This window comes from Spinacia oleracea, chromosome 4 (genome assembly GCF_020520425.1).
Source record: "Spinacia oleracea cultivar Varoflay chromosome 4, BTI_SOV_V1, whole genome shotgun sequence".
In the NCBI taxonomy this organism is placed as follows: domain Eukaryota; kingdom Viridiplantae; phylum Streptophyta; class Magnoliopsida; order Caryophyllales; family Amaranthaceae; genus Spinacia; species Spinacia oleracea.
Window position 1 is genome coordinate 167,480,111 of NC_079490.1, and position 26,832 is coordinate 167,506,942.

Genomic DNA, 26,832 nt, shown 5'->3' on the forward strand with positions numbered 1-26,832 from the left:
AAATTAGCACAAAATAGTTAGAAACCCTAATTTTGAAAATTAGTAAAGCAAACCCTAATTCGTGGCCGAAAAATTTCAAATCAAGCAAAAACTTAAAAAGCCTCTAGTATAATCACAAAAAACATCAATCGAGAAAATATTAACAGAAAAATACATGAAACGTCAAAAAATATGCGCGTAACTTGAGGTAAAATTAGTGAACTGGAGTTTAAGAAATTATAAAAAAAATTAAAGAACAAAAACAAACTTGAATTTTTGATTCGAATAGGTGAATTACGGAGGCCTATTCGACCTCCAACTGAAGTACCTCCCGTTTTTTTTGGCGCCATTGATAAAGAAGGAGAGAGAAATTGAAGCTTGAAAGTGAGGAGAGAAATTGAAGAAACAGATCAAGAAAGAAGGAGCTAGAAGAATTGCAGAAGATCGATCGAGAGAAACAAATTTGCTACGAAGCTCGAGAGAATAAGGAGAAGGAAGCAGAAGATGGAGAGAAAGAGGGGAGAGAAAATATTGGACCGTGACTGAGGAGAGAGAAAAGTACGAGTGACTGAGCAAGCAACAACTAAATTAAATTGGGGTTCTTTCATTCACACGTGTGAATGAAAAGAGCAAGAGATTCACCTTCCTCTTTTGGGCCTTGGTCCACAGTAATTATAGGTGGATCAGGTTCCTTAAGAGAACGTAATAGTTTAGACATGTTACTTTTTTTTATATATAATTTTAGATGAGGTACTTTTGTAGTTTAGGTATGTTACTTCTATAGTTTAGACATGTTACTTTTTTTTTATACGGAATAGTTTTAGGGGGGGTACATTTTTAGTTTAGGTATGTTACTTCTATAGTTTAGTCATGTTACTTTTTTTTTAATAATTTTAGAAGAGATACTTTTTTAGTTTAGGTATGTTACTTCTATAGTTTAGATCTGTTACTTTTTGTTTATAGTTTTAGAGGAGGTACGCTATTGGTTTCGCGATCGTCACACCATCAAGTTGATGGTGTGACTGGTCTCATAGGAGACGCGCTGGATTAAAAAAGCTTAAGTTTAGAAGATCATAATAACTTAATGTCATATTCTTAAAAAGTTGATACTCCCTCCAATGCACAACTTTGACCACCAATATATTTAACTACATATTATAAAACTTATAAAAATATTAATATTTTGAAAATATATATTAACAATATATTATATATTAACATTTGTTTTCATATAATAGAAATAAAATAGGGTCAAAGTAAATTATGTGAATAGTGCAAAAATTCAAAACGGTGCGAATATTAAGGGACAGAAGGAGTATTGTTGAAGAATTAATAACTTCTCTTTTTCATTTATCCTTTAGCGCTGATCGGTCCACATAAATGTATACATGCATAGACCCCGCTCTTAATAAAAGATGCATGCTAAATGAGGCTAACAAAATTAAATGTTAGTGATTTTAAACCATTTTTTCTTTAGAAGTTTGAATTATTTTAGTGTGTATGCGGCGTATTTTCTTGGGAGTAAACAACTTTTTTGTTTGTCAAACCCGCACCATATGTACCACATTATATCATTTAATAGTTTGATATATATGATCATTTGTAATTTAACTATAGGATTCATAAGGTGTTATTGTTTTTTTCATGTATAAATAAACATATACTACATAATAAAATGGATGAATAACGGATTTAATTAAACGCAAGGAACATCGAATAAAACCAAGTAGCACTTGACCAAATCTATCTCTATATAAAAAAGCCGAACAAGCAAACATATTTTGGCGTAATTTCTATACCCATTATACCCATTCCCTTAGATTATAATTACTTGATAAAATTATTCCTCTTTGTTTACCGACAGGCGACAATTGCCAATTTGCCATAGTTTTCATTGATGCATGCCTTGCATGAAGACACCTGACATTGTTGACACAATGACACCTGCATCCTTGAATCAAGGATATAATATGATTGTTCATCTAAAATTAAATATGATTGCTCTTCCCATTCTAAGCTTTAAATTTTATGGCTGATATTTTTAATTTGTAATCACATTAGTACACTTCTTATGTAGTTTATTTTTTTGTATTGACATAATCAATTATTTATTACACAATTTCCTCTCAACCATAAATTACGAATATAATCTAATAAAAGCTTAAATAATGATTGCCAAATGTTTTAAATTTACTCAATTTAGTCTTTGCATCCTTTTTATTTTTTTTGTTATTAATTGTGTTTGATTTGATGAGTCACAAATTCAAGCTCTACACCCCCCCCCCCATGTGGACGACATTTACAGTCAAATTTTGATTTTTGCAATGGATTGATCAAGTAATTCAATTTGAATGTTAATAACAAAATTTAGTACGGAGAATACTCCCTCCGTTATATAATGACGTTCCAATTTAAGTTTTTAACACTATTCACAATTAAAATAAATTTACAAATGATCTCTTAAGTTATTTGCAAGATGGTGTTTGAAACAAGTGATTTTCCTATCTAAGTTTTTTAAAATTTATTCGGACTATGTTTATCCTCTCGTAAAATATTTTTTGTGTCTTTTTGAAATAGGCTTTTAAGGGGAATTGTCGTAAACTAGGACTTGATCAAAATTGAAATTCGGAGGGAAATCCAGTCCTCTTATGTGCGTGGAGATAAAAATTAAAGTTACATGCATCTTCATGTTATTATTATGGAATTTTTTATACTTTTTACTTCATTTTTTGTGCATCGTCAAGACTTCTTAGTACTTTTACGGCCCGTTTGGTTGCCGGCCATAAATGGCGTTAATGAGAATGAATATGTATGTAAATTTGTAAGGAAAATCAATATCCATTCCCTTGCTAATGCTAGTTCAATCAAAATTATCTCTTTTTCTTTATAAATTTCTATTACCATCCATTACCTTTGGGGGAGTGGTATTAGGTGGGCTGGTGGGAATGCAAATTTATGAAGAAAAACACCAAGTTTGAGACAAATTTCATTACCATGGACATCATGATGTTATTTTCTTGCCAAATAAGACTAAGATTTATTCTCATTCCCACAATTTATTACCGGCTACCAAACAGGCCGTTAGAGAAACAGCAGGGAATTGGTGGTCAGTGGTCACCGAACAATTTGTTCATATTACTTCATAGCAATTTGTAGTCAATATGGTTGAATAGCATTATCGACTATGTGGCTCATAGTACTTATGTTCGCAGGATCGCAGTACGGAGTAATACTATGAACTTTGTCATATACTTTAATTTGAGTTATCGTATACTATGTAGTTTGAGTATATAGCGCGCATACACGTGCGAAGCACGTGCCAACTGCTAGTTTATCAAAAAATGACAAAGATATAGAATGAGTCTATAACTTACGTTTGTTCAATACCAAAGTAAATAGGCCATTTTGAAACTTTTTTCTAACTAGTTGTTGGCCGACGTGCTAACGCGCGCCGTCCTCCAAGTTAGCCAAAAAAAATTGTGAAATTGTTATTGTCATAATATAGTAATTACAATTTAAAAGCTTTTCCAGATTATTATTATAGCATCAATATAGTAATTACAATAGTGATTCATAGTGTGAGCGTACGCCACATTGACACATTGGAAGCTTTTCGCCTTCTTCACAAAACAACAGAGTTTTGAAATTGTAAAAGGCACTAAAGGGAGTGCCATCATAGTCAAAATAAGTATGAAACTCTTATCCCTGCAAAAACGGTTACAAATAAAAATATATCAGTGTCACTCAGTTAAACTGAAGCACCAACAAGGATTCTCAATGAATACAACACCAAAAGACCGATCATAAGTAACAAGCAGGATTGCTGCCTCAATAGCTTATTTTGCAAACTAAAATGCTAACACAATGCTGATTATAGATCTGACACTGAGCGCAATGGAGATACTATATGAGCCTCACACAGAAACAATGGCCAACATATGACTTGGATGAGTAATTGAATACATCTAAAATTATGGGAGCCCAACTCTCAGCTTCAACGACTCTGCAGTCTACTGACTGGGTTAAAAAAACCCAGGACACTAATCTGTATATAATCGAGGGGACAAACGATAATGATTCTAGTACCAATCAACATTCAATGCCAATAACAAGGGTTTATCACAATAAGCTAAAATAAGGGTTTATCACAATAAGCTAAAATAAGGGTTTATCACAATCAGCTAACATTACCATAAAAGCATGAGCTTATCATAATCAGCTAACATTCTCATATCATCTCAAATTCGCTTCGTTTCCACTGCTAGTCTGCAGATTGGATTGGAGCATCTGTGATTTCATAAGTCCCTTTGTGCTGGAGGGCATCTTTGTATGTTGTAATCTGATCTCCGAACAGCGCACGAGTATTTTGTTCCACTTTGAAGCAACTGCCTTATTATTCTGTACAGAAACATCAATAGTGCAGGCTATATGTAAAGCATGTTGTATATGAATACCTCCATGAGATGAGAGGCGATGCGACACATGGAATTAGGTTATTTACTTTAACAGCACGGGAATATAGATTTTCATATCAATGGAAATTTATAAATCCTATTAGTCCCCTTTACCCACTACACTCAATAAAAGCATGACCTAAACAAACTACACAGAAACATGTATGAAAAGTTTTGGGATCGCGATAAAAAAATGTCTTTTATAATATTGTGAAAACTAAAACGAATGTCATTTTACAGTATATACTAAAAAATGATAAATAGTTAATCTATATTCGTGTTTTAACCATAAACAAAAATGATAACAAACAAGCCCTAAGAAATGTAAACAATATTGTTGTCAATTTAGCCATGAGATGCACTCGAATTAGCTGCAAGGTCGATCTTTTATATGTTTTGCTAAAAAATTGCATTTTTGTAACATAATCCGGACCCTAATTAGTAGCCAGTACAATCACGCATTTTTTGAGTAGTTTATTAATGTCTCAGCATTTATCGACCAGTTATTCATTCAACAACACTGCTCCAGGCCACACCAAGTGGCCTGTCAAATCAAAATCAGCTTCCCAAAACATACCATTTTCAGTATTAATTTTCCATTGTACAAGAATTACCAACACAATTCTAACAGGCTTAAAATTTTTGCTATCAATTCTACGTTTAATTCACGAAAACCATACTCGATTTTAAGGCATTACATTGTGCTTCAAAATGCAAGCAAAAAAAAAAAAACAATAAGCTTACAATGTGGTCGGCATCCTTAGTTGAAATACTTCCTGCCAAGACAAAAAAAAATCTGGTTAATTAACAGACTACCAAGTGTTTTACAAAACAAAGAGTCTGCAATCACAAGATGATTATCAAACAATGTACAGAAAGGAAAGGTATTGAACATCTTAATTCCAAAACAACCAGATTCCATAGCACGTCGAACTAACAACAAAGACAAAAACAAATCAAGGACTTCAAATGACATTAATTGCTTTGAGCTACTGGAGAATAATTATATCTAACCCCAAATAGGGTGAGTAGGTCAACAATAGAAAATTCCTAAGTAGAATCTGAAAATAGACAAATAAATGGCAGTGTAAAGACAAAAGATAACGGTAGCTAACAATAAAAAAAAACTAACATAAATGTAAATCCAACCGAAAAAAGCTTACCTATGAAACTAAAATGAACACCAAGGTACAGAGATTGGAGAATTCAAGTACGGTTATTGCATAAAATTTGAGATACATACATCATACATCATAAACTCAATTCTCAAAAAAGATGAAACCAAACTGAGTACAAATGTAAGAAAAGACTTGGTAGAATTCCTCTATAAAATGCAGCTCATAATTCAACATGCATGCAATTGGGTCTTTTTGGTATCAATTGGGTATGAAACAGTCTCCACAACGAAACCAGCACTACCTCCTGCAATTACACTATTTACAAGAACATGCTAATCAGATTAGAGGAAATTTTCTATTATACCGTTCAACTTGTTTAAAAGCAACATACCAGAACGAAGATCATTAGAAATTACTCAAAATTGTGAAATGAACCACGCATGATTCAAAGAGTCAAAGTAGATGCAAAGTTGGCATAAGATGATACTATGTGATAGATTACAATTGAAATCTGATTTGAAAAGTTCTCGACATGGCTTTTTTGACCATCTTTCATAATTTTATAAGCAACGATCGCATCGTTCAAACCTCAAGTAAATTAACTTGCACACAACCTTGTAAACATGTAATTCAAGTTCCTTGAAAGAGTTCCTAATAAGCACACAAGTCTTCTCCCTAATTAATTCAAGAAGATTTAAGTTAGAATATTTAGAGTATACCTATTAGCGACTGAAGATTAAGGCAAAGGGCTTTTCGTCTCCCATACTGACAGACGCAAAAGACACTCTAATAGCAGTCATAGATTCTGCACTTTTGACACTGACATATCTGCAAAATGCGTACATACACGGATGATAAGTGATATGATTATGAAATATTGAAATATGATATGATATGCTATCCTATTATATGTCAGAAATATGAGAAGTATGTCACATCAAAAGTATGAACAAGGAAAAAATGTCTCCCCTACACCAAAAGTAACGCAATTAAGACACACGTCTCTAATGAGCCAAAGTTCTGATGGTAACTTTATCCTATCATAAAAAATAAATAAAAAGGAAATCTTTTTATTAATCAAGAAGACAATACGGTTTGTTTGATTGGTGCAGTTATTCTTACCTTCATTATCCTCTCACACCTTTCAATATCTTTAGAAAACACAGCAGCACCTAAACCAGACCAGAGAACCATAAACTACGATCAACACAACTGCACAAGAAAGAGTTTCTTCATGATGGAAGAATACTGAAGCATCATTCAAAAATCTTACTCTGTATCATTTACCAATGCAATGGCTTCATCTTTGGAACTAAATGTTTCAACACACAAGACAGAGCCAAAAACTTCCTCTTTCCATATTTGCATGGATGTGGAGATCAGTTACAATGGTGGGTTCAATGTAATAACCTTTCTTCAAATGCTGCAATAGTTACATCAAATGATTTAGGTCTTATTGTCATTAGATTTTCAGAGTTAGCTTGAAGCCGCTAACATTAACTATTATCAGCAAGTAAATTGGTCAATTGGATATGAAAGTTTGGCAAGAATATAGCATCAACGGGTTCCTAAAATTGAGCATGTGAATCATTTTACTATCTAGTGTCTTATGACACATGCCAGAAATAGCATTATGGATATGTTCTCCAAACATTAGATTCATATCCATGTGATCACGATGTTTAACAAACTAAATTCTCTTTGATGTGTGATTCAACAAATAATTTCAGAAACAAAATTTACACCAAAATTTCCAAAAATTAAACCACGAAGAACTAAACATAAACGGAAAAAATCAATTAATAGACTAAAATTTACAACCAAACACGAAGTCAAACAAATAAACTCAGCCTAATGTTTACAAGTTACAAACCCATTTTTCTAAATTGATATAGTTTGGGGGAGTCTATTACATGGGCATCCACTCCATTTTAATTGAGCATCTACTCCATTAATACCGCTACTCCAAGGAAACAAATATAGTTCTGTTTCAGATGTGTCTGCTCAAGGATCAGAGTCCCCAGTCTTGGATATGATATTTACTCGAGTCAAACGAGGCTGGAAACTGCAGATCTTTGAATAACGTATGCTTATAGAGGCCTAGAGGGAAGAAAATCAGAGACGATGAATCGAACGAAGAATAAGATGAAGCAAAGATAATTTATTTTTTTGAAGGAAGAATCAAAGATAATTGATTGAGAGGAAAAAACGATTTTTTATATGAGTCGGTAAGATAATACGAAATGAAGAAGTGGGCAATATGTAACTGTCCACTAAGTCTTATGAAATAATAAAATTAATTAAATTTTAAATATCTAGAAAATTGTTAAGAGATCGCAGATTCTAGTTACTCGGTTCCTTGAACCTTGTTACGAATATGCTATACCCTACCATCATAGTTAAATATTAAACGAAATCTAAAAAACCGGATTTTAATTAATATTTGGTTTCTCATTGTTCTCCTAAGAAACTAGATAAATCAGATATATGGTTTCCTTATCTAAGAAACCGTATTAGTTATTTATATGGTGCCACAGAAGTAGTTCCTTAGGCCTTTTTGTAGTAGTGAAAGTTTGAAAATCACCAATTTCTATGATTAAAAACAATTACACAAATTATTTGGTATATGTTATCATTCAAGAGAATCATCCAACTAACTGATTACCGAGTAGCCAGCATCACATATTTCTATAGAAAGATCACAAGAATGCTGAATACTTGCCACTTGATCTTTCAAGATGCTACTAATCTGCCTAACATGAGAAGCTATCAACTTGTTTGAGTGTCACTGCCAAAAGATTTTCTAAATGCTTGCCACATGATCATACAGAATGCCATTACTAATCTACTTAGATTAAGGAGCTTCATTCACATGAGCTACTAAGAAGTTGGAAAATCACCAATTTCTATGATTAAAAACAATTACACGAATTATTTGGTATGCAGACCGTATCCAGAGTGACGACCCTTCCTCTTTGCCTCATTCGTACGACGAGCTCGAGACCTCGAATGAATATTGGTAGGCTTACTGATGATAAACCCATCCTTAACAAGCTTCCTGATGTTTTGGCCTAAAAATTGTAATCGAACAAAATTCCTCAATCAGCAAACGAAAATATCATTCACAGTATATAATAATACATCAATAACAATCATCAGAACACGAAATTAACTTTGATTTAACAATTAAGATAGTTCCTTGCAAACTAAAATTCAATTTTTAATCGGAAAAAATCGTCATCTGAGAAGCAGCTGTATCAATATTTGAAGTTCAAAAGTTAACACTTGAAGTCCTAATCTGTAATTAAATTAATCAATCAACAGAATCACAAAAATTACAATCTCGCTCAAACACCGACTACAATTACATGACAAAACATCAAAAGCTGCCATTTACACATCATTTTTTAAGAAAAATACAGGAAGTAATCACAAATCAGCAGCGTCAACCTAGAGTATGAATTCCTTAGTTTCTAATTATCAAAAAATTGAAGAACAACAACAAAATCTAACAATCGATTGATAACAATTCCACATAAAATAACATATCATAGAAATCTGTAAGTAATACGAAATCGAAGAGGGAGAAAAACGTACGGGAATTAGCCATTGAAATCTCATTGCCTTCATTAGGATCAAGCCAAGCCTTGCCACGACCACACTTGAGGATATCGTCGGCGAGCCGCTTCTGAAGCTTCAACGATACCATTTTTATCTTGAAAGAAAGATTAAGTGGCAATCATTCAGAAACAACCAAATATAGTCCACTCCACAACTGTCCAATTTCACATTTCAACATGTTAGAAGAAGGGAATTGATTAAGCATCTCTGATGAACAAAATCAGAAGAAAACTAATTCTGGTAAGAGAAGGTTTATGAGATACTAAAAGGACGAAATCTTGTCTGAAATAAGATCAACTCACCTTTATCAATATCAACATCTTCAAACACCAATAGGACTTTCACCCCCAAGTTCTAATGTAACACGCTGCAATCGAGTTATTATTAGAATAAGTGTGAAACAATTATAAAGTACTTGCCAATAGGTATAAAATGGAAATAAATGATTGACAAAGTTCATGAAACATTTCTCTACAGATACAATGCTTTCTCTTCATGCCAGTGTGCACAGGTGTCAAAATAATAAGAAATTAAGTTTCTTCCCCAACTAAAGAAGAATTAAAAAGTAAAAATATTTCAAACACACCCAGAACGTATAATAACTTCCCCCAAAAACCCTCACAGCCACCCACCCCAATCACTTAGGTGCACGGTCCATGAACCAGTACTTAATTTCTATGAAATCTCTAATTCTCAAAGAGAATGCTTACCAATCAATAGAGTCCCAAATGCTCCTGTTAGTATTAAATAAGACAAAGTGGATAAAAAATTAAAGCAAACAAAAACTGGCTTTCAGAATTATAATTACCATAAACAAGACTTTTTTTGTAGCCCCATCTGAGCATTTTGATCAAAAACTTGAAGTTCCCTTGACCTGTATGTTCAGTGCGCTTCCTTGGTTCAACGTGACCATTGGTAAGCTGCATTCTAGGAAGTAGGAAGTAATATCAATTTTCAGTGACAATCCCAGAAGAGAGACTAAATTTGACATTAGAACTGATTTTATGTTAATCTAAACTCAACAAATGGCGTACAAAAGCCATAAATTCAATAACCAATAATTAATTTCTATGAAATCCCTAATTCTTCAATGGCTAATTGTCTGATTCCGTCAATTAGAGTGCTTACATCGCCAATTACACACATCTATGTTATAAAATCGAAAACGTTCGCCTATGCCAACTCAAATACCCAATCAAACGAAATCCTAGCTTCAAAATTGATATCAAAAACCCTAAAAAACGTAATCAACAGAGGAGAAAGGGAGAGAGCGAAGGAGATAAACCTTGAACTTGAAGCAACTTGAAGCTCGTTGCTTTCACCTCCGCATCAGCCAATCAAAAGATCTAGGAGTAGAAACCCTAGAAAACACGATCGAGATCAAATTCAAGCTCAACAGATCCAAAATCAGATTTTTTTAACACAACATTAACCTTAAAACATCAAGAAAGCCGACATTTTTTTTGCCGGGGAAAACGGCGGGGCCGCGCCGACGCCATGATGGCAGCAAATCTTGAGAGAGAAAAGGATGAAAGGAGATGGAGAGGCAAGGGAGAGAGAAAAGAAAACAAAACAGAGGGGGTTAAGGCAGCCCACAAAGCAACGTGACAACAGATGAGCAAGATGGCACAAATGCTAAATTGAAGAAGTTTAAGGGCACTATGATCAATGAACTATTGGATGAATAGTGAAAACCAAGTTCTCACTTTTAAAGGTTGTAGGATATCATATTTGGGTGAGCATGATTCTTGTGGTTCATTGCTGTATAGTGTATTGCATTATTAGACGGAAATTATACTATACGTGGAAAATTCTTTGTTTCACAAAATTTTCAATAGTTCAAAACATTTTATTTTGTTTTTCTTTAGTCTTCCATTATTTATTGCGGCAATCCAATATTCTTTTATACATCAAAGATAATTTGAAAAGAACAAAAAAGTTGAGATATTGTTTCTTAGGAATTAAGTTGGTCATTATAAAGTCATAACACGTAACAATAGTGATATCAAAGTTTACCATTTAGGTTTTGTTCTGTTCGACTTATTTTTACTTATTTGGGACAAAATAAATCCAGATAAGTTCACTTAAGTTCATATTAGCTCAGATAATATAAGTTCACCAAAAATAAGTTTTTTAGACTTTTTCACACATAAATAAGTTTTTATCTGACAAAATAAAAATTTTTCAGATAAAATAGATTCAGATAAGTTCAGATATTCAGATAAGTTAAGTTAACTTCAGATAAGTTCAGATAATATGTTTGCCTGTTTGGTCAAAATAAATCCAATAGAACGGGGCTTTAAACAAGCTAATATCTGTGAAATTCGTGTGCTCAAAAAGCGGCAAGGAGAGACATTTATCACTAGCCCAAATTCTTATATGAGACTGCCCTCACCATCAACTGATGGTGAGACCAGTTCACACTTGCGAATTTAGGTATATATGTTACTTCTATAGTTTAGACACGTTACTTTTTTTTATAATTTTAGAGGAGGTACTTTTTTTAGTTTAGGTATGTTACTTCTATAGTTTATACATGTTACTTTTTTTTATACGGAGTAGTTTTAAGGGAGATACCTTTTTAGTTTAGGTATGTTACTTCTATAGTTTAGACATGTTACTTTTTTTTATAATTTTAGAGGAGGTACTTTTTTTAGTTTAGGTATGTTACTTCTATAGTTTATACATGTTACTTTTTTTATACGGAGTAGTTTTAGGAGAAATACCTTCTTAATTTAGGTATGTTACTTCTATAGTTTAGACATGTTACTTTTTTTTAAAATAATTTTAGAAGAGGTATTTTTTTTAGTTTAGGTATGTTACTTCTATAGTTTAGACATGTTACTTTTTTTATATAATTTTAGATGAGGTATTTTTTTAGTTTAGGTATGTTACTTCTATAGTTTAGACATGTTACTTTTTTTTATACGGAATAGTTTTAGGGGAGGTACATTTTTAGTTTAGGTATGTTACTTCTATAGTTTAGACATGTTACTTTTTATTTTTTATTTTTTAGAGGAGGTACTTTTTTAGTTTAGGTATGTTACTTCTATAGTTTAGATCTGTTACTTTTTTTTTATAGCTTTAGGGGAGGTAAGCTATTGGTTTCGCGCTCGTCACACCATCAAGTTGATGTGTGACTGGTCTCACAGGAGACGCGTTGTATCACTAATATCACGTACTATAAAATGAAGGGAACCTACTTAAGGAAAGAGATAAGGAAAATTCCTCAAATAAGTTCCATGATATTTAACCATACCTACAGGAGTCTGGGATGGAGGAGCAATACATGAAATTTTCAAGAAATTGTTTATCTAGTATTTTACACTACAAAAAATTGTACTATTAACGACGAGAAATTCCGTCGCTAGAGGTCAATAATCCTTGATTAATGACGGGATTTCATGTCGCGAACCCGTCATTAAAGGAGGCCGTTATTAATGCAAAATCTCATCGTTAATCCGTCGTAAAAGATATTTGCGACGGTTGTTCCCGTCTTTGTTTGGTTGTTAGCTCCATCGCAAAAGGCTTTTGCGACGTAATTTGTGACCCATCGTAATTAGATTGTTATTAAAGATACAAATTCTTGTTAGTTGATTACCCGTGTTTTAATAGTTAGTACTCCGTACAATGTTGAGGTCCTTTACAAAAAAAAGTGTAGATCAACCAACGAAATGTCTTCTTTTTCGATCGATGATGATAAATTGACAATGGAATTGAAAGTAAAAAAGGTTTTCGAAAATCGACTTTTTTATTTTGTTTTTAGGGTCTTTTTATCATTCTTTTCTATGCCTCCCCCTTTGAAAAGAATGATTTGTTATGAAATTAGGGAGAAAAGGGAGAGAGGGGAAGAGAGATTCTGACGGTTATCATCTTATTCCAAATCAATATAATATGTACATATACATGTATTATATAGGATAAGGATGCCAGGGGTATAATGGGCATCCACAATACAATACATTTATAACACTCCCCCTTGGATGTCCATTATCTAAAATAATACAATGACCCTGTAATATACATGGAATGATGCCTCATTAAAAACCTTACTAAGAAAACCCTGTGGGATAAAAACTTAGTGAAGGAAAAGAGTACAACATTCATCATAATACGCTTGGGATGTTGCCTCGTTAAAAACCTTACCAGGAAAACCCAATTGGACAAAACCATGGTTAAGGGAAAAAAAGTGCAACGCGTATTTTCTCCCCCTGATGAATACATCACTTGAGATCTTCAAGTTCAATGAATATAATATTGTTGATAACTTTTCAAATGTATCAACATGTAGCTCCTTGAAATTTGATTCTCCACCTTTGGACTTGAATTTTCAAATCTTCACTTGTATTTATATCATCAAACTTTTGAAAATAATACCTGAAATAAATATATATTCTTGCATATAATATTACAAAATGTATCCTTTCATATTGGACATATGTAAACCTTCTTCTGGAGGTCATAAGTATTAGTAATCAATAATCTTGATCAAAATTTCTCTAGTCATACTTTCATGACAATACATGATAAATAATAATACCATTGTCCAACTTAGGGTATAATGTGATTTATGGTTCTTCTGGACCATAAAATAAAACTCAATGTAAGGACATTACATACTCTTATCTTATAATTTTGAATCAACTCATATTGTACAAGAATTCTTCCGTGAATAAACTAATATGTATATTTCATAATTCTGAAGTACTCAAACTACTGGTTGAGACGACAGTTTGATCGGAAAAACTTTTTAAGAGTTTGATAATATCTCATCAATGTTGTGATATTGATATGAAAAACTTAAAGGGCTAGATGTTAAGAACATCATGTATAAGTTTTTCATGAACTTTTCTTATTTGCATGATTCATAACATGTTAACTCAACATTATATATATACTTCTTTCGCAATTATTCGCCCATTGGAGTAAGAAACTCCTAATATTCATAAAGTTGCAAATCCGTCTTACCATTCTTTGGAAGCATATTCATATACGACATCATAATAGTTTTGAAACATGTAATATGAAATTATAACTGGATAATCTACATCATACTATGATAAAACATAAAAACAAACTAAATGTATGATGAATGATGCATTTACCTATTAACTACACATGTATATGTATGTAAGACTCAAAATGCAAAACACTGTACAGTGTGGATATTTCAAATCCATAACTTTTTTGGACTTCGGGCCCATGAGCTCATTTGATCATTATAATGATATCTACATCGATATAGACATAGATTTATGATCCCTTATTCAATCCATTATTTCTCGCATATGCATTATATTTCGGTTCCATCATCTACCGGTATCATCCAAATTATTCAACATATACTTAATTTGCATGCTATTTATCAATGATATCTGAATACTTATTCAATAGGTATCATTCATCTTTTCTCATGGGCCATCTATTATACATCAGATATCTATACCACTTCAATGGTATTTCATACACTATATATTAGTGTTTTCTTTCTTTTCAATAATATCATCAACTGCATTATCTTGCCCTTTTCATATAAATAAATCTATATCTCACCATTGTGTTGGAACCGTATATATAATCTACACTTCAGGTGCAGAGATTTAAATAAATATTGGCAAGATCATTATAGTAACATCGAGCACTATGACCATTATACACATTTATACATCTGAACATGTAACAATTTAACATAATCAAGTCATAGATATTTATGTCCAAACAAACTTCGAGGACATACAGTTGGCATTTACACTTACTCATACGGGGATCAATATATTATCTTTTAATTTTACCAACTTATTCTAGCTCGTCTCCCCCTAAGTTGGGAAAATATTTTCAATATATTATGGGGCATAAAATCTTTCACCAACTAATAATACACTTTTTAGCGTGTATTTTAATAAATGTTTCATACTTTCGTTCTCTTCTGGAGATTAACATTTATCATGGGGAGTAGATACACTGTGCAGTTGTATATTTTTCATATTTTCTCATTTCGTGCTGACATATGATTGCCCCAATCAAGAGATTTACGATGTTTAAATCAATCACAAAACACTTGTAAACTTCTTGGTGATCTACAAGTCACTTACTATCATTTTTGGTGAACTTCAGGTCACTTACTATCATGGTGGACTTCAAGTCCCCTGTCATATCATTATACAAGTCACTTACTATCATATTTCATTTTTTGTAAACTTGTTGGTGATATTCAAGTCTCAAGTCACCTACTATCATTCTGGTGAACTTCAGGTCACTTACTATCATGGTGAACTTCATATCACCTATCATTATAAAAGTTTTCAAAGCTATTAATATCTCTTGTATTTATTTTCTCAATCGATTCATTATAACTATTCGATTGAAATACAACTCAACCTCATCAATATGTCTTACCTTTGAATATATATACAACATATGAGGGGGTGTCAGTACATAAACTTTTATTTGACAATAAACTCTCATGACGGGTGTTCTTAAACCCGGATGGCCTAAATTATCACATCATACATATATAATATCATATAAAATATTTCATTCGATAACTGCTGGTTATCTTCTCAAAGTGATCACTGTAATTATAAAATACTATAATTTGAACATATTGTGATGTGATATAACGACACAAACCGGTGTCTCATTTGTAATAGCAAGACAATTTAACAAAACTTATGGAAAGATAGCTTATACTCTTCTGGAGTATTCGTTTCAATTGTGGTACATATCAATTTCAATAAACATATTCATCTTTCTTAATCTTCAGGATGATATCAATATCATAAACTCATACTCGTGTTCATAATTTATAAACAAAAACCTATACCAAATTTACCATCCATGTATCATTTTAATACATATATCACTATTTTGTAAAATTAAAAGCTATCTCCCCCTGATTTATGCATATATTCTATTCTTAACTATTGTGGGAGCAGTTTTGCCTATCCACTAAGCATATCTCTTCATAATCTATTATCATTATATATGAGAGACATTCTTAGACTTTTATAACATAATGTCTAATTATTTCCTCTATGAGAGGTGATCAAGCAATTAACCATGTTCAATTGGTCCAAAACCAATTTCTCTAAATTCATAAACCAAAATTTTCATAATACAACTACAAGGTTCACAACATAAAAACACAATTAGCGTAGGTAAACTACTGGAGTTTCATACTTAAAATCATAAACAAGCGGTTATCATCTTAATTAGGGAGAAAAGGGAGAGAGGGGAAGAGAGATTCTGACGGTTATCATCTTATTCCAAATCAATATAATATGTACATATACATGTATTATATAGGATAAGGATGCTAGGGGTATAATGGGCATCCACAATACAATACATTTATAACATGATTTGATTTTTTGATTATTTGCCTTGTTTTCCTGTCTCTATACTTAAAACGTGGATCAAATTTAAGTCTAGGAATTTTTATCCTCTTCACTTTATTTTATGGCTATAATTAATTTTGGGTCTTTTTACAGAATTGAGTAAAAATTGAAATATGTCTTGACGTCGTCACGTCTTTACTAATTTAATTATAACGGAACTTCGTTCGAATTTGGTCATAATCCGGAGATAAGCTAATTTTTCGATTTTTTTTCTATACTAACTTAAGCGTGACAAAACTTTCTTTGTTCTCTTCCGCTTATTCTTATTACTGAGTAAAAATCAAGAATCATTGATCCATAAAATTTCGAAAGGTAGGCTTTACTTAGGAAGCAAAGAGTATCATATGATCCTCTTTTTTTTTCTTTGGATATATAAGGTGAATGTTTTATCTAGGCATCTACACATGTCAGTCTGATTCGGATAAAAGGACAAGGACCTTTTAAAGGAGGTTAGAACTTAGACGAGGAGGTAAGGAAATTCATATTCCCGAGTCGCTAGCTAGCTAGAGAAGTATTGGGGGGAATCAGGGGATACATACATCATCTTTATCTATAAGTCAACTCTTGAACAGTTTGTTGTCCACCTAAAAAACAGTTTGTTGTCCACCTAAAACACCTAAGTATCCGTACATTTTATACTCTATAAACCATTTTTATATATGCGCCCTGAAATTTAAAACACACACCGCGTGCATATAGATCTAGTAATTTGTGATCGTAAGACAGTAAACCTTTCGTCATGCTCAACGTTGCTTGATAGGACTAGGGAGTAATCTGTATTATAGAGTTAAGACCAAGTTGTACAAAAAAAAAAAACCTCGAAAGATACGTGTGTACCTTTCCCTTTAATATCTCTAGTAGTAAGAAATGACCTTGAAATCGGAAAATCAAACCCATCTAATATTTCCCATTGTACGTTAGTATTACTTGAGGTGACGTTTATAATCGAAATAATTTTTTTTAATTGAAATTATGAATAAAAAATATAATCATATTCTTTAATTTAAACTCACGTTATTTTCCATAAATACATATATAATTATATTCGTTACGTATATCATGTCCACTGACCACCGTACATTTTTATTCACCATCTATTGTGGTCATAAAATGTAATTTAACTATAGGATTCATAAGGTGTTATTGCTCGGTACCACTGTCGGTTTCCTGTTTTTGGTATTTTGGTTTTGAAAGTCATATGATTTAGATCGAATCATGAACCAAAAAATAATCGTACCTATAGTAATTAGGTTGATTTTGAAAACTGACAACAAAAACTGGAAACTACTATTTGCGATATTCATATTTTGATTTTTAATTTTGTAAAAAATAGAAAAGTGGAAACAAAAAATGATACCCAACGTGCGATAAAACAAATCAAATTGACCACATTGGAAATTCAACGATACATCTAGTCCCACTCAACACTCTCGTTGAAAAGTCATCTAACCAATTACTCGTACAATACCATGATCTAAAAAGACTTGAAGAGCAATTGACCCACCAAACCCAGCTAACCACCACGGCACCACCCACTTTACTCTCACCATCTTCATCTTCATCTTCATCTTCCATGCTTCTTCTCTACTAAATCCTTCACCTGGGCCCACAAAACCCCGATGACTACTCCAGTTTCCGGGCCGCGGTCGTTAAAAAACGCTGTCGACAACGAAAATTCTGCCAACTCGAGGAAAAAATGGACGAATTTGATGCCATTTTTTATAGCTTTAGTTGTGATTGCAGAAATCACGTTTTTAGGTCGCCTTGATATGGCTAAAAATGCCGCCTTGGTTAACTCATGGGCCGACTCCTGGTTGCACCAATCGTCTCCGGTGGTTCCTTTACTGTCCTCCGGCGATGACGCGGTATCCGATGCGCGGAACGATGACGGTGATTGTGAGAGCTGGTTGGTTGAAGAAGATGTCGTGATTTATTCTAGGGATTTTGATAAAGATCCTGTTTTTGTTGCTGGTGGTGAGCAGGTTCGTTTTGATTTTTCGCAATAATTTGATGTTAGGTTTTCTTTTTTCAATTGAACTACTGGTTTGTCTGTTAATTTTGAAATTTGAGTTGAAGGTATATAAAATAAAGGATTTTTATTGTAATTTTAATTTGATTGTGTTTGGTTTGTTTAGCTTTTAATTGAATTGATGGATTTATGGTTTGAAAATGTACAATGGGAAGCGCTTTATTTTTGTTATCTTACGGAGTAGTAACTGAAAGCTGTTTAATTTTGTTGATTTTCAGTATTTTTTCTTAATTACGAAACCAATTAAGTAATTTTTATGTTTTAAAACTTATAATTTTCTTTAGTTTTGCTCTTTCACTGATTTTCTAATTGTTAAGATATGTGTATAGATATTAAGTAGCAAGTTTAGCTAGGGGAGTTCCAGAGAGAAGCGCTCTAGAGACCGGAGCAGTGTTACCTAATTCTCTAATCACCCCCACGAACCGCAAACCAAATAAACAAATTATAACATGAAAATGGTACAATTTTGGTGTAATTTAGCAAATTAAATTGCGAATTGCGTACCCGTATCCAGTCTCATACTAACGAATCAGGTAACAGTGGACCAGAGTTATGAAAAGAAAACATTAGAAACCTCAGGCACCTTCTTTTCCATTTTAGTTAATCTATTCATTTCATCCCTTGAGACTTTATTGGTTCGAGAGGCATTGGTTCCTGTGAAAGAGTTGCAGTTTAGATTTTGGTGATAGACCTAATTTCAATCTCTAGCTACCGGACCAGGGTAGGGTCGATGCCAATTTCCTTCAAGTTGCCGCTGTCATTGCAGTTGAGTGTTGATGTTAAGGTGCTTAGGGCACTGTTTTTTTGGACTTTTTTTCCAGAATTCTAGTTCAGTTAAGCTCAGTTCAATTTTCGAAACTATAAATAGTTCAGTTCTGGTTCAGATTCATTCAGTCCTAAAGAACAAGGTCTTATTATGTTTCCCTTTGCTACCCTTTGTTTTCAAAGTCTATAGCGCTAGACGCTAGTAAACTGGAAATCTGGGGCAAGTAGCAAACCCATCAGAAGACTGGTAAAGATATCTCCTAATCACCTAAGGTGTGTGACTTGGTATACATTAAAATGCAAGATGAGATTGTTGTTATTCTAAACATAAGTATGATCATATGGTGGGAGATATTGATACAACATTCACAACTATGACTGATTTGGGTCCTTTAGTATCTACCTTCCTTCCTCATCCATTGAATACTGGTCGTGTTAGTGGCTCCGGGGGGGAATACTAGTGTCTCAACATGTTGGGGAAACTTTCTTCCGCAGAAGAAAAAAGCTGCCAAGTAAATAGTAGTTGTGTGAACGACAGATGAGATTGGCATTTCAGTATTTCACTTAACATAAGTATGAGTGTATGATCATACAAGGGAAAGGCATGCTTGTTATTGTGGTTAGTGACTTAAGAGCTAAGAGGATCCAAAGGGCTGCTATTTTCGTGAAGAGAAATGATACATTGACTTCAATACTCCAAAGTTATGTGGCTAAGTTTTAACAGGTGATTTTGCTGAAAGGCAAAACTGAAAAGATTTGCAGATAGGTGATAATGGCAGTTCGGAATCCTCAGATAATGAGCTGAGCTCCTTTGACATGACGTGGCTTTCCATTTGAAAGTGGAGATCTATTGATTGATGACTTGAGGATAATAATTATCAGTCTTGTTTCATGAAATATTTTCTGTTTTTTGGTCCAGAATGAAGTGTCGAGCATCCTTAACTGTACTGTCGAGGATATGACACGGTTACTTGAGTTGAACTAAAGAGTTTGAGTAACATTGGATAAGACAATGGGTGGGCATCTTATGTTTCTGGAACTCGTGTTGATTCACATGGTAATGTGAATTTTCACGAGTGGACACAAGGAATTACTATAGACAACATGGCAGTCAGACTAATGAAAAGATTCGAATGCGTACAAAATAAGCTGGTGTTTTGCATTCTCTTATGCCCGGCCAGCTGGGGCTGTCCTTATGGCTACTGAACAGGTTTTGTGACTGTCAGAAACAAGGAGATAGTGATGCCCCCCCCCCCCCTCCCCCAAATGGTAGTCAATTGTCTTATGCTTCCTACACTAGAAGTGAATACCAAGCTTTATTTTTAAAATCATCTTTTTTTATGTTGTTTGGTGGTTTTGTGGGCTGATGATTCCTTTAGGCACAGTGTTGGTTCCTCATTACTTGCTGAATCTTGATTTTGTTTGTCCTGCATCTTTTGCGATGCAATGGTGATGTAACATATCAAAAATTACTTTAAATTCAAGATGTGGTTTGCCTACATATTCTGCAACTATGTTGAGAGGCTTTTGCCCCACTTTGTCTTCTTGTTCCTCATTTATGTAATTTACATAGGAGTGGAATACTTGCTCGGTGGGGTGCAAGTTTGGACAGGATCCTGGAAGGAAATCAGATGCTGCATTTGGTTGGCCTCAAGGGCATGGAACAGCTAGTGTGCTTCGTTCAATGGAATCAGCTCAATATTATGCAGAGAACAATATCGAAAATGCACGACGGTAGGTACGTAAGAACATGTGTAGTAAATTAATTAGGTGACATCTTGTGAATGTAGTATCTGTATCTCTTCTCTTTTCCAACGTTAACAGACGTGTCCCTTTTGGTACTGCTCAGCTGAGCTTTCTTTTTTGTTTTTGAATTTTTGATAAAATCAGCTGATCTTTCCACTAGCGCCTGTGCGAAGTGTGGACCTCATGCATGACATTAGCAATGTTGGCTAATACATATCATATCACATTTCAACCATTGCTGTAATACATATCATATTTCAACCATTGCTGTAATTAAGTTGGATGCTTCTTGATCCCTTTCTTATGTTTCGTTATCTCTGTGTCAGGAAGGGTTATGACGTCATTATGACAACTAGCCTGTCATCTGATGTTCCGGTAGGCTATTTCTCTTGGGCAGAGTATGACATAATGGCACCTGTGCAACCAAAAACTGAGAGTGCTTTGGCTGCAGCTTTCATCTCTAATTGTGGTGCTCGCAACTTTCGTCTTCAAGCACTCGAAGGTCTTGAAAAGAGTGGGATGAAGATAGATTCTTATGGGGGTTGTCACCGTAACCGAGACGGAAGAGGTTTCTGAAGTCAAGCAAATTCCTCTTGTTTAATGTCTTCTACACGCTTTTATTATCCTTTTTTCTATATATAATAATGCTGCAATTATTTCGCCTAAACTATCATCAATTAATAACTCCTCAGCTCAGAATGATCACCTCTAGAGAACCTTGAGCACTTCTCGTGCAAAAGGCGCTTCTTTTGGCACCTGTTTAAATTACTGTCTTCTAATCTTCTTAAATTTCTATTGGAAAAAGAAAAACTTGAATTTTGGTTTTCAAGTTTTTGGATGATCAATAACACTTCGTATGATGAAATACTGGGAAAAGCTCAGTGATTTATCCAGGATTTCTTGAACCTCAGTCTGCTACCTTAAAATCCTTCTTTTTAAAATATGGGTCTACATAAGGGTGACAAGATGAATTCATGTATGCTCTGGAACAGTCTGATGCCAATTTTGATGAATTCCTTGATGGTGGTGGTTGTGCATATTCTTCTGTCATTGACCTCATTGGTGTCACAAATTGCTTTCTAGATACTAGAGAATGTTTTATGCTAGAATTCTAGATGACTATAAAACTATGAGCTATACCGGCCTTTTTATCCCATCGACAGAGATCTTATAGATTTCAAATTCATCATCTTTTTTTAATTTATATTACCATCCGATTGCTGAAATGTTAGTTAAAATTATTTTGTTCATTGACATTTCAGTTGACAAGGTTGAAACATTGAAGCGCTACAGATTTAGCTTGGCTTTTGAAAACTCAAACGAGGAGGACTATGTCACTGAGAAATTCTTCCAGTCTCTAGTTGCTGGTATGAACACTTGTATTCTACATTTGGTGTTTTGTGTATGCATATTGATAGTTATTCTGTGGCTACTGCTTCTATTCTTATAAGATATCTCCTTTCTTTTAATGGTGGTCTGATATCGTTCTAAATTAAGGAAGTCAAGCCCAGTTTTAGCTCGTTAAGTGTGGTCAGTGCGAAGGAGAATGTAGATAGCATCTTTATTCTACCTGATAAGACTTCAATAAATGTCAGCTATCCGTCACGATCCTCTCCCGAGCCAGGGAAATGGTGCTCGTTTTCCCCTAAACCTCACTTATAGGCTCTCAAAATAAAAATTTGTCCATCCTTTTATTGTTATTTTCTAGAAAATCAGGCATCCTAGGAAGTCTTTTCAAAGAGAGCCAAGGAGTCAAGTGATGTGCCAGTGCTCATAATTTTTCGCCAGCATGTAGCTGTGTTGTCAACAAAGACCTTGATGATTTTCTTTTTGATGTATTGAAAGTGAATGTATCTCAACCTTGATTTTGTCTACTTGCAAAAGTTTCATAATGTAAGTGAGAGGTTGGGTGGAGGAATCATATGTTTGTTGCCTTGCAATTTACTTCCTTCACAACAAATGAGAAAAGTATAGATTGGTGATACTTTGTGTAGTCCATTTAATTCTAAGCTGAAAGTTACTGTATTGAGAATGGATATCAAATTGTCAATAGACCTTGCATCTGTGTGAGTAGACAATTTTTTGGTGAGTTCTGAAAGCTCATTTGAATCAGCATATTATTCATGTTGTAGGGACTAGTGAAAGATGGATTTATGCGACACTCGGAGGTGTGCTGCAATAGTCACTCGTTGGTCGATACTTAGTGGAAACTGATTGTCATACCTTATATTGATTTTGGCACACCTCACAGACAACTGTGCTCTCACAATGGGTGTGCCAAAATCATTTCCCATATTTAGCTTATAGTGAAGTCATAGCAGGGGTTGCATACTTGCCTCCAAACCTTTTGGTGTGTACTTGTATTAGCTGGTCAATAGCCTCTTTAAGACTAGTTGGTGCTTTGTCATGTGGGTTCTAAATCGGTATTGTATTACTGGTGAAGTAGTGATAATCTGATTGATGGGTCAGGGGCGGCTTAGATCTTTGGTGGCTACTTTTGAGGAGTATGTTTGACCTATTTATTCTTTTAATATTCAGTCCCAAAACATGATAAAAAGGATACTCCCTCCGTCCCATAATTATAGTCTTGTTTGACTAAAAACACGGGTTTTAAGAAAAGTGGAATATAGTGTATGGGAAAATGGGAAAGTGGAATATAGTGTATGGGAAAGTGTAAAAGGTGGAATATAGTGTATGGGAAAGTGGAATATAGCGTATGGGAAAGTGGGAAAAGTATTGTCAAAATAAGGAAACAAGACTATAAATTTGGGACATCCGAAATAGAAAACAAGACTATAATTTTGGGACGGAGGGAGTATAAAACAATGTAGTGAGTATAAGAAAATCATGATTTGTTATTCATAAACTTTTGTCATACTTAATATAACTAGAAACTGCTCCTGTTGCTGTAGGAACAATACCTATTGTTGTTGGTGCTCCAAATATTCAAGACTTTGCTCCTTGCCCTGGATCAGTGCTGCATATTAAAGAGCTGGAGGATATTGATACGGTTGCAAAGACTATGAAATATCTTGCTAAAAATCCTGATGCATATAACCAGTCATTGAGGTAGAATTGCTTGTTTCTCATAGTTTCAGAAACCTGTAGTGTTGTGAAATTTGTAAGACATTGACTCTGTTGGCAGGTGGAAATATGATGGCCCACATGACTCTTTCAAGGCCCTAGTTGATATGGCTGCAGTTCACTCATCATGCCGCCTTTGCATTCACTTGGCTACTAGAATCCGTGAGGATGAAGAGAAAAGTCCAGGATTCAAGAAACGCCCCTGCAAGTGTTCCCGAGGCTTGGAAACTACTTATCATGTTTATGTAAGGGAAAGAGGCAGATTTAAGATGGAGTCTATTTTTCTAAGGTAAGCAGTTCTTGTTTTTGGTTCTCAAATTTCAACCTTTGTAGTTTTAGTTTTTTTAGCCTCACCATTACATAGGAAGAAGTTCTGTGTTGTAATCTTACCTTCCCTCCAAGCCCTGCCCTGCCAAAGGAAATATGGTTCTTCATAGTTCATGCAACCAATTTAGGTGTGTTCTCTTCAACTTATAAGTCCTGAAATTACCTGAATTATCTGAACTGAACTTATCTGAACTTATAGGACCTTACCTTATTTAACTTATACGAAATAGGACCTTATTTAACTCATATAACTTTATTTAACTTATAGGACCTTAAAAGAGAAGTGAACAATAACTCGATCTATGTTCATGACTGTTTCAAATGCAGTGTTTCCAAGGGGTCATAAGAGCAGATGAATATCTACGGCTATTAGGAGTGATTTTTTTTTGGTTTACCAAGTATTTATTTATTTCTATGCATGGCATATACTCATGTAGTTGGATACGACACACGAGTTGTGTTTTTTGCTCTGTGCTATTGTTTCATTAGCTATATTTTATTCTATTTTAGTTGTATACTTGTATTTTGATACAATTTATTATTGTAATTTACAAATTTGTTGTACAGGTCGAGCAATTTGACAATGGAGGCATTGGAATCTGCAGTGCTAAACAAGTTCAGTCAATTGAGTCATGTGCCTATTTGGAAACCCGAAAGGCCTGAAAGTATTAGAGGAGGAGACGAGCTTAAAATTTATAGAATATATCCTGTTGGCATGACGCAGAGACGAGCTTTATATACCTTTAAATTTAAAGAAGAGAGCGATTTTAGAAGTCATATAGAAAATAATCCATGCTCTAAGTTTGAGGTCATATTTGTTTAAATTAGAAATGTATTTTCCAGTTTGCAATTTTGTGTATGAACTTGAACTTCAGAAGATGCTGCTTCTTCATTGATGGCAGTAGCGGATTCATGATTAGGTGCGCAGATTAGATGACTTTACAAGTTAAAAACATCACTGCAATTTATTTCAGAGTGCAGTTTTGTGTTATCGGTTAATATGTGCAGTATTTGGAACTTGAAGGTTACAAGATCAAGTTTTGCAGCACATACCAAACAACCAAAACAACAGTCCAGGCCTCCAGGAAAGATTTGGATCGCAGCCGAGTCTTGTGTTTTCACTGACTCTATGTTGGAATCAATTTTGGCGAGGTCTTTCTGTATAGCAGTTTCAAATCTTTAATCCAAATGTTTTAGACATGGGAAATACCTTTTCTAGTGTTTTTTTTTTTTTGGTTATAACTTTTATGTAATATAAGGTTAGAGTCCATTTCATAGTTTATGTCAGTGTTGTGTTTTTCCTAATGTAATAAAGGAAGAAAAGAATAAAGAAAAGTTTCCATGTTTATATTTTCACTAGAGAATTCTGGTTATTTTTCTTAAATGATTTAACTAATTTACTTGTGTACTCAATATAATTCCCCGTTTTATTAAGTTCTTTACGCTTTGAAATTTATGGTTAGTTGGTATCTCGGTCAATTGCGTCGATCTTGGGGCTAGAATGACCCGATTTGTACAACTCAGTCCGAATTGGCCCGAAAACTTCTAAAATATTCTACGGAGTTTTGAGCATCTAGGAAACTCTTGTATATGTTGTAGTTAGTGTAGAAGTATCTATGTATCTTAGAGTGCTTAAGGAGGTGAGAACATTCTAAAGAAGTGTAGGCATTTCCTTATAAAGAAATGTGTATAGAACTAACGAATGTGGCCTATAAATATGCAACCAAGACATCATTCGTAAATCATAGAGTTTCATTACAATTTAAGCAATATTTCAAAGCTCTCTTGTGCTCTCCAAGACAATTAGTGTGAATTTTAGGGGGTTCGTAACTAAAAATACACTATGAATTTTTTCTACCCGATTGAAGTTGGTACCCATTGTTCAAGTTTCGGAGAACAAAGTTGAGAACTTGTTGGAACGAGTACCCTGTAAACCCCGATTTCAATATCGAATACATGGAATCTGCACTAAAATCAAATAACTGTGGCCAATGAGCGTGATGAATCAATTTAAACTAAGGGCTTCCATTTCAAGAAGAGAACTATAACCCCAAACATCAAACAGATGAAACATGTTTGCTGCACAAAAATATTAAAAATTATGGGATGATGTTTAGGACTTACATAAATTAGAATAAGTTAACGGTCAATTTAGTTTATGGATTCAGTAATAGCCACGCCTCCTTTCTTTAACACATTTTTGATTTTTAAATTAATTCCATCTTCCAAACTAATTCCATCTACCAAGATAACCATGATTTTTAAATAAATCAATAACCAGCCTAGTAGATATCTCGGAATTGACTGCTAAA

General features: G+C 33.8%; 1 protein-coding gene across 1 annotated transcript; it reads left to right on the forward strand.

Moving 5' to 3' along the window:
- Positions 1-18,046: 18,046 nt before the first annotated feature.
- LOC110778319 (putative fucosyltransferase-like protein) lies at positions 18,047-25,876 on the forward strand. Its single transcript, XM_021982884.2, has 7 exons — positions 18,047-18,551; positions 20,937-21,097; positions 21,436-21,677; positions 22,372-22,476; positions 24,022-24,178; positions 24,255-24,482; positions 25,088-25,876. Exons 1-7 carry the CDS (start codon positions 18,189-18,191, stop codon positions 25,341-25,343), a joined length of 1,512 nt encoding a protein of 503 aa, XP_021838576.2. The 5' UTR covers positions 18,047-18,188; the 3' UTR covers positions 25,344-25,876.
- Positions 25,877-26,832: the final 956 nt, after the last annotated feature.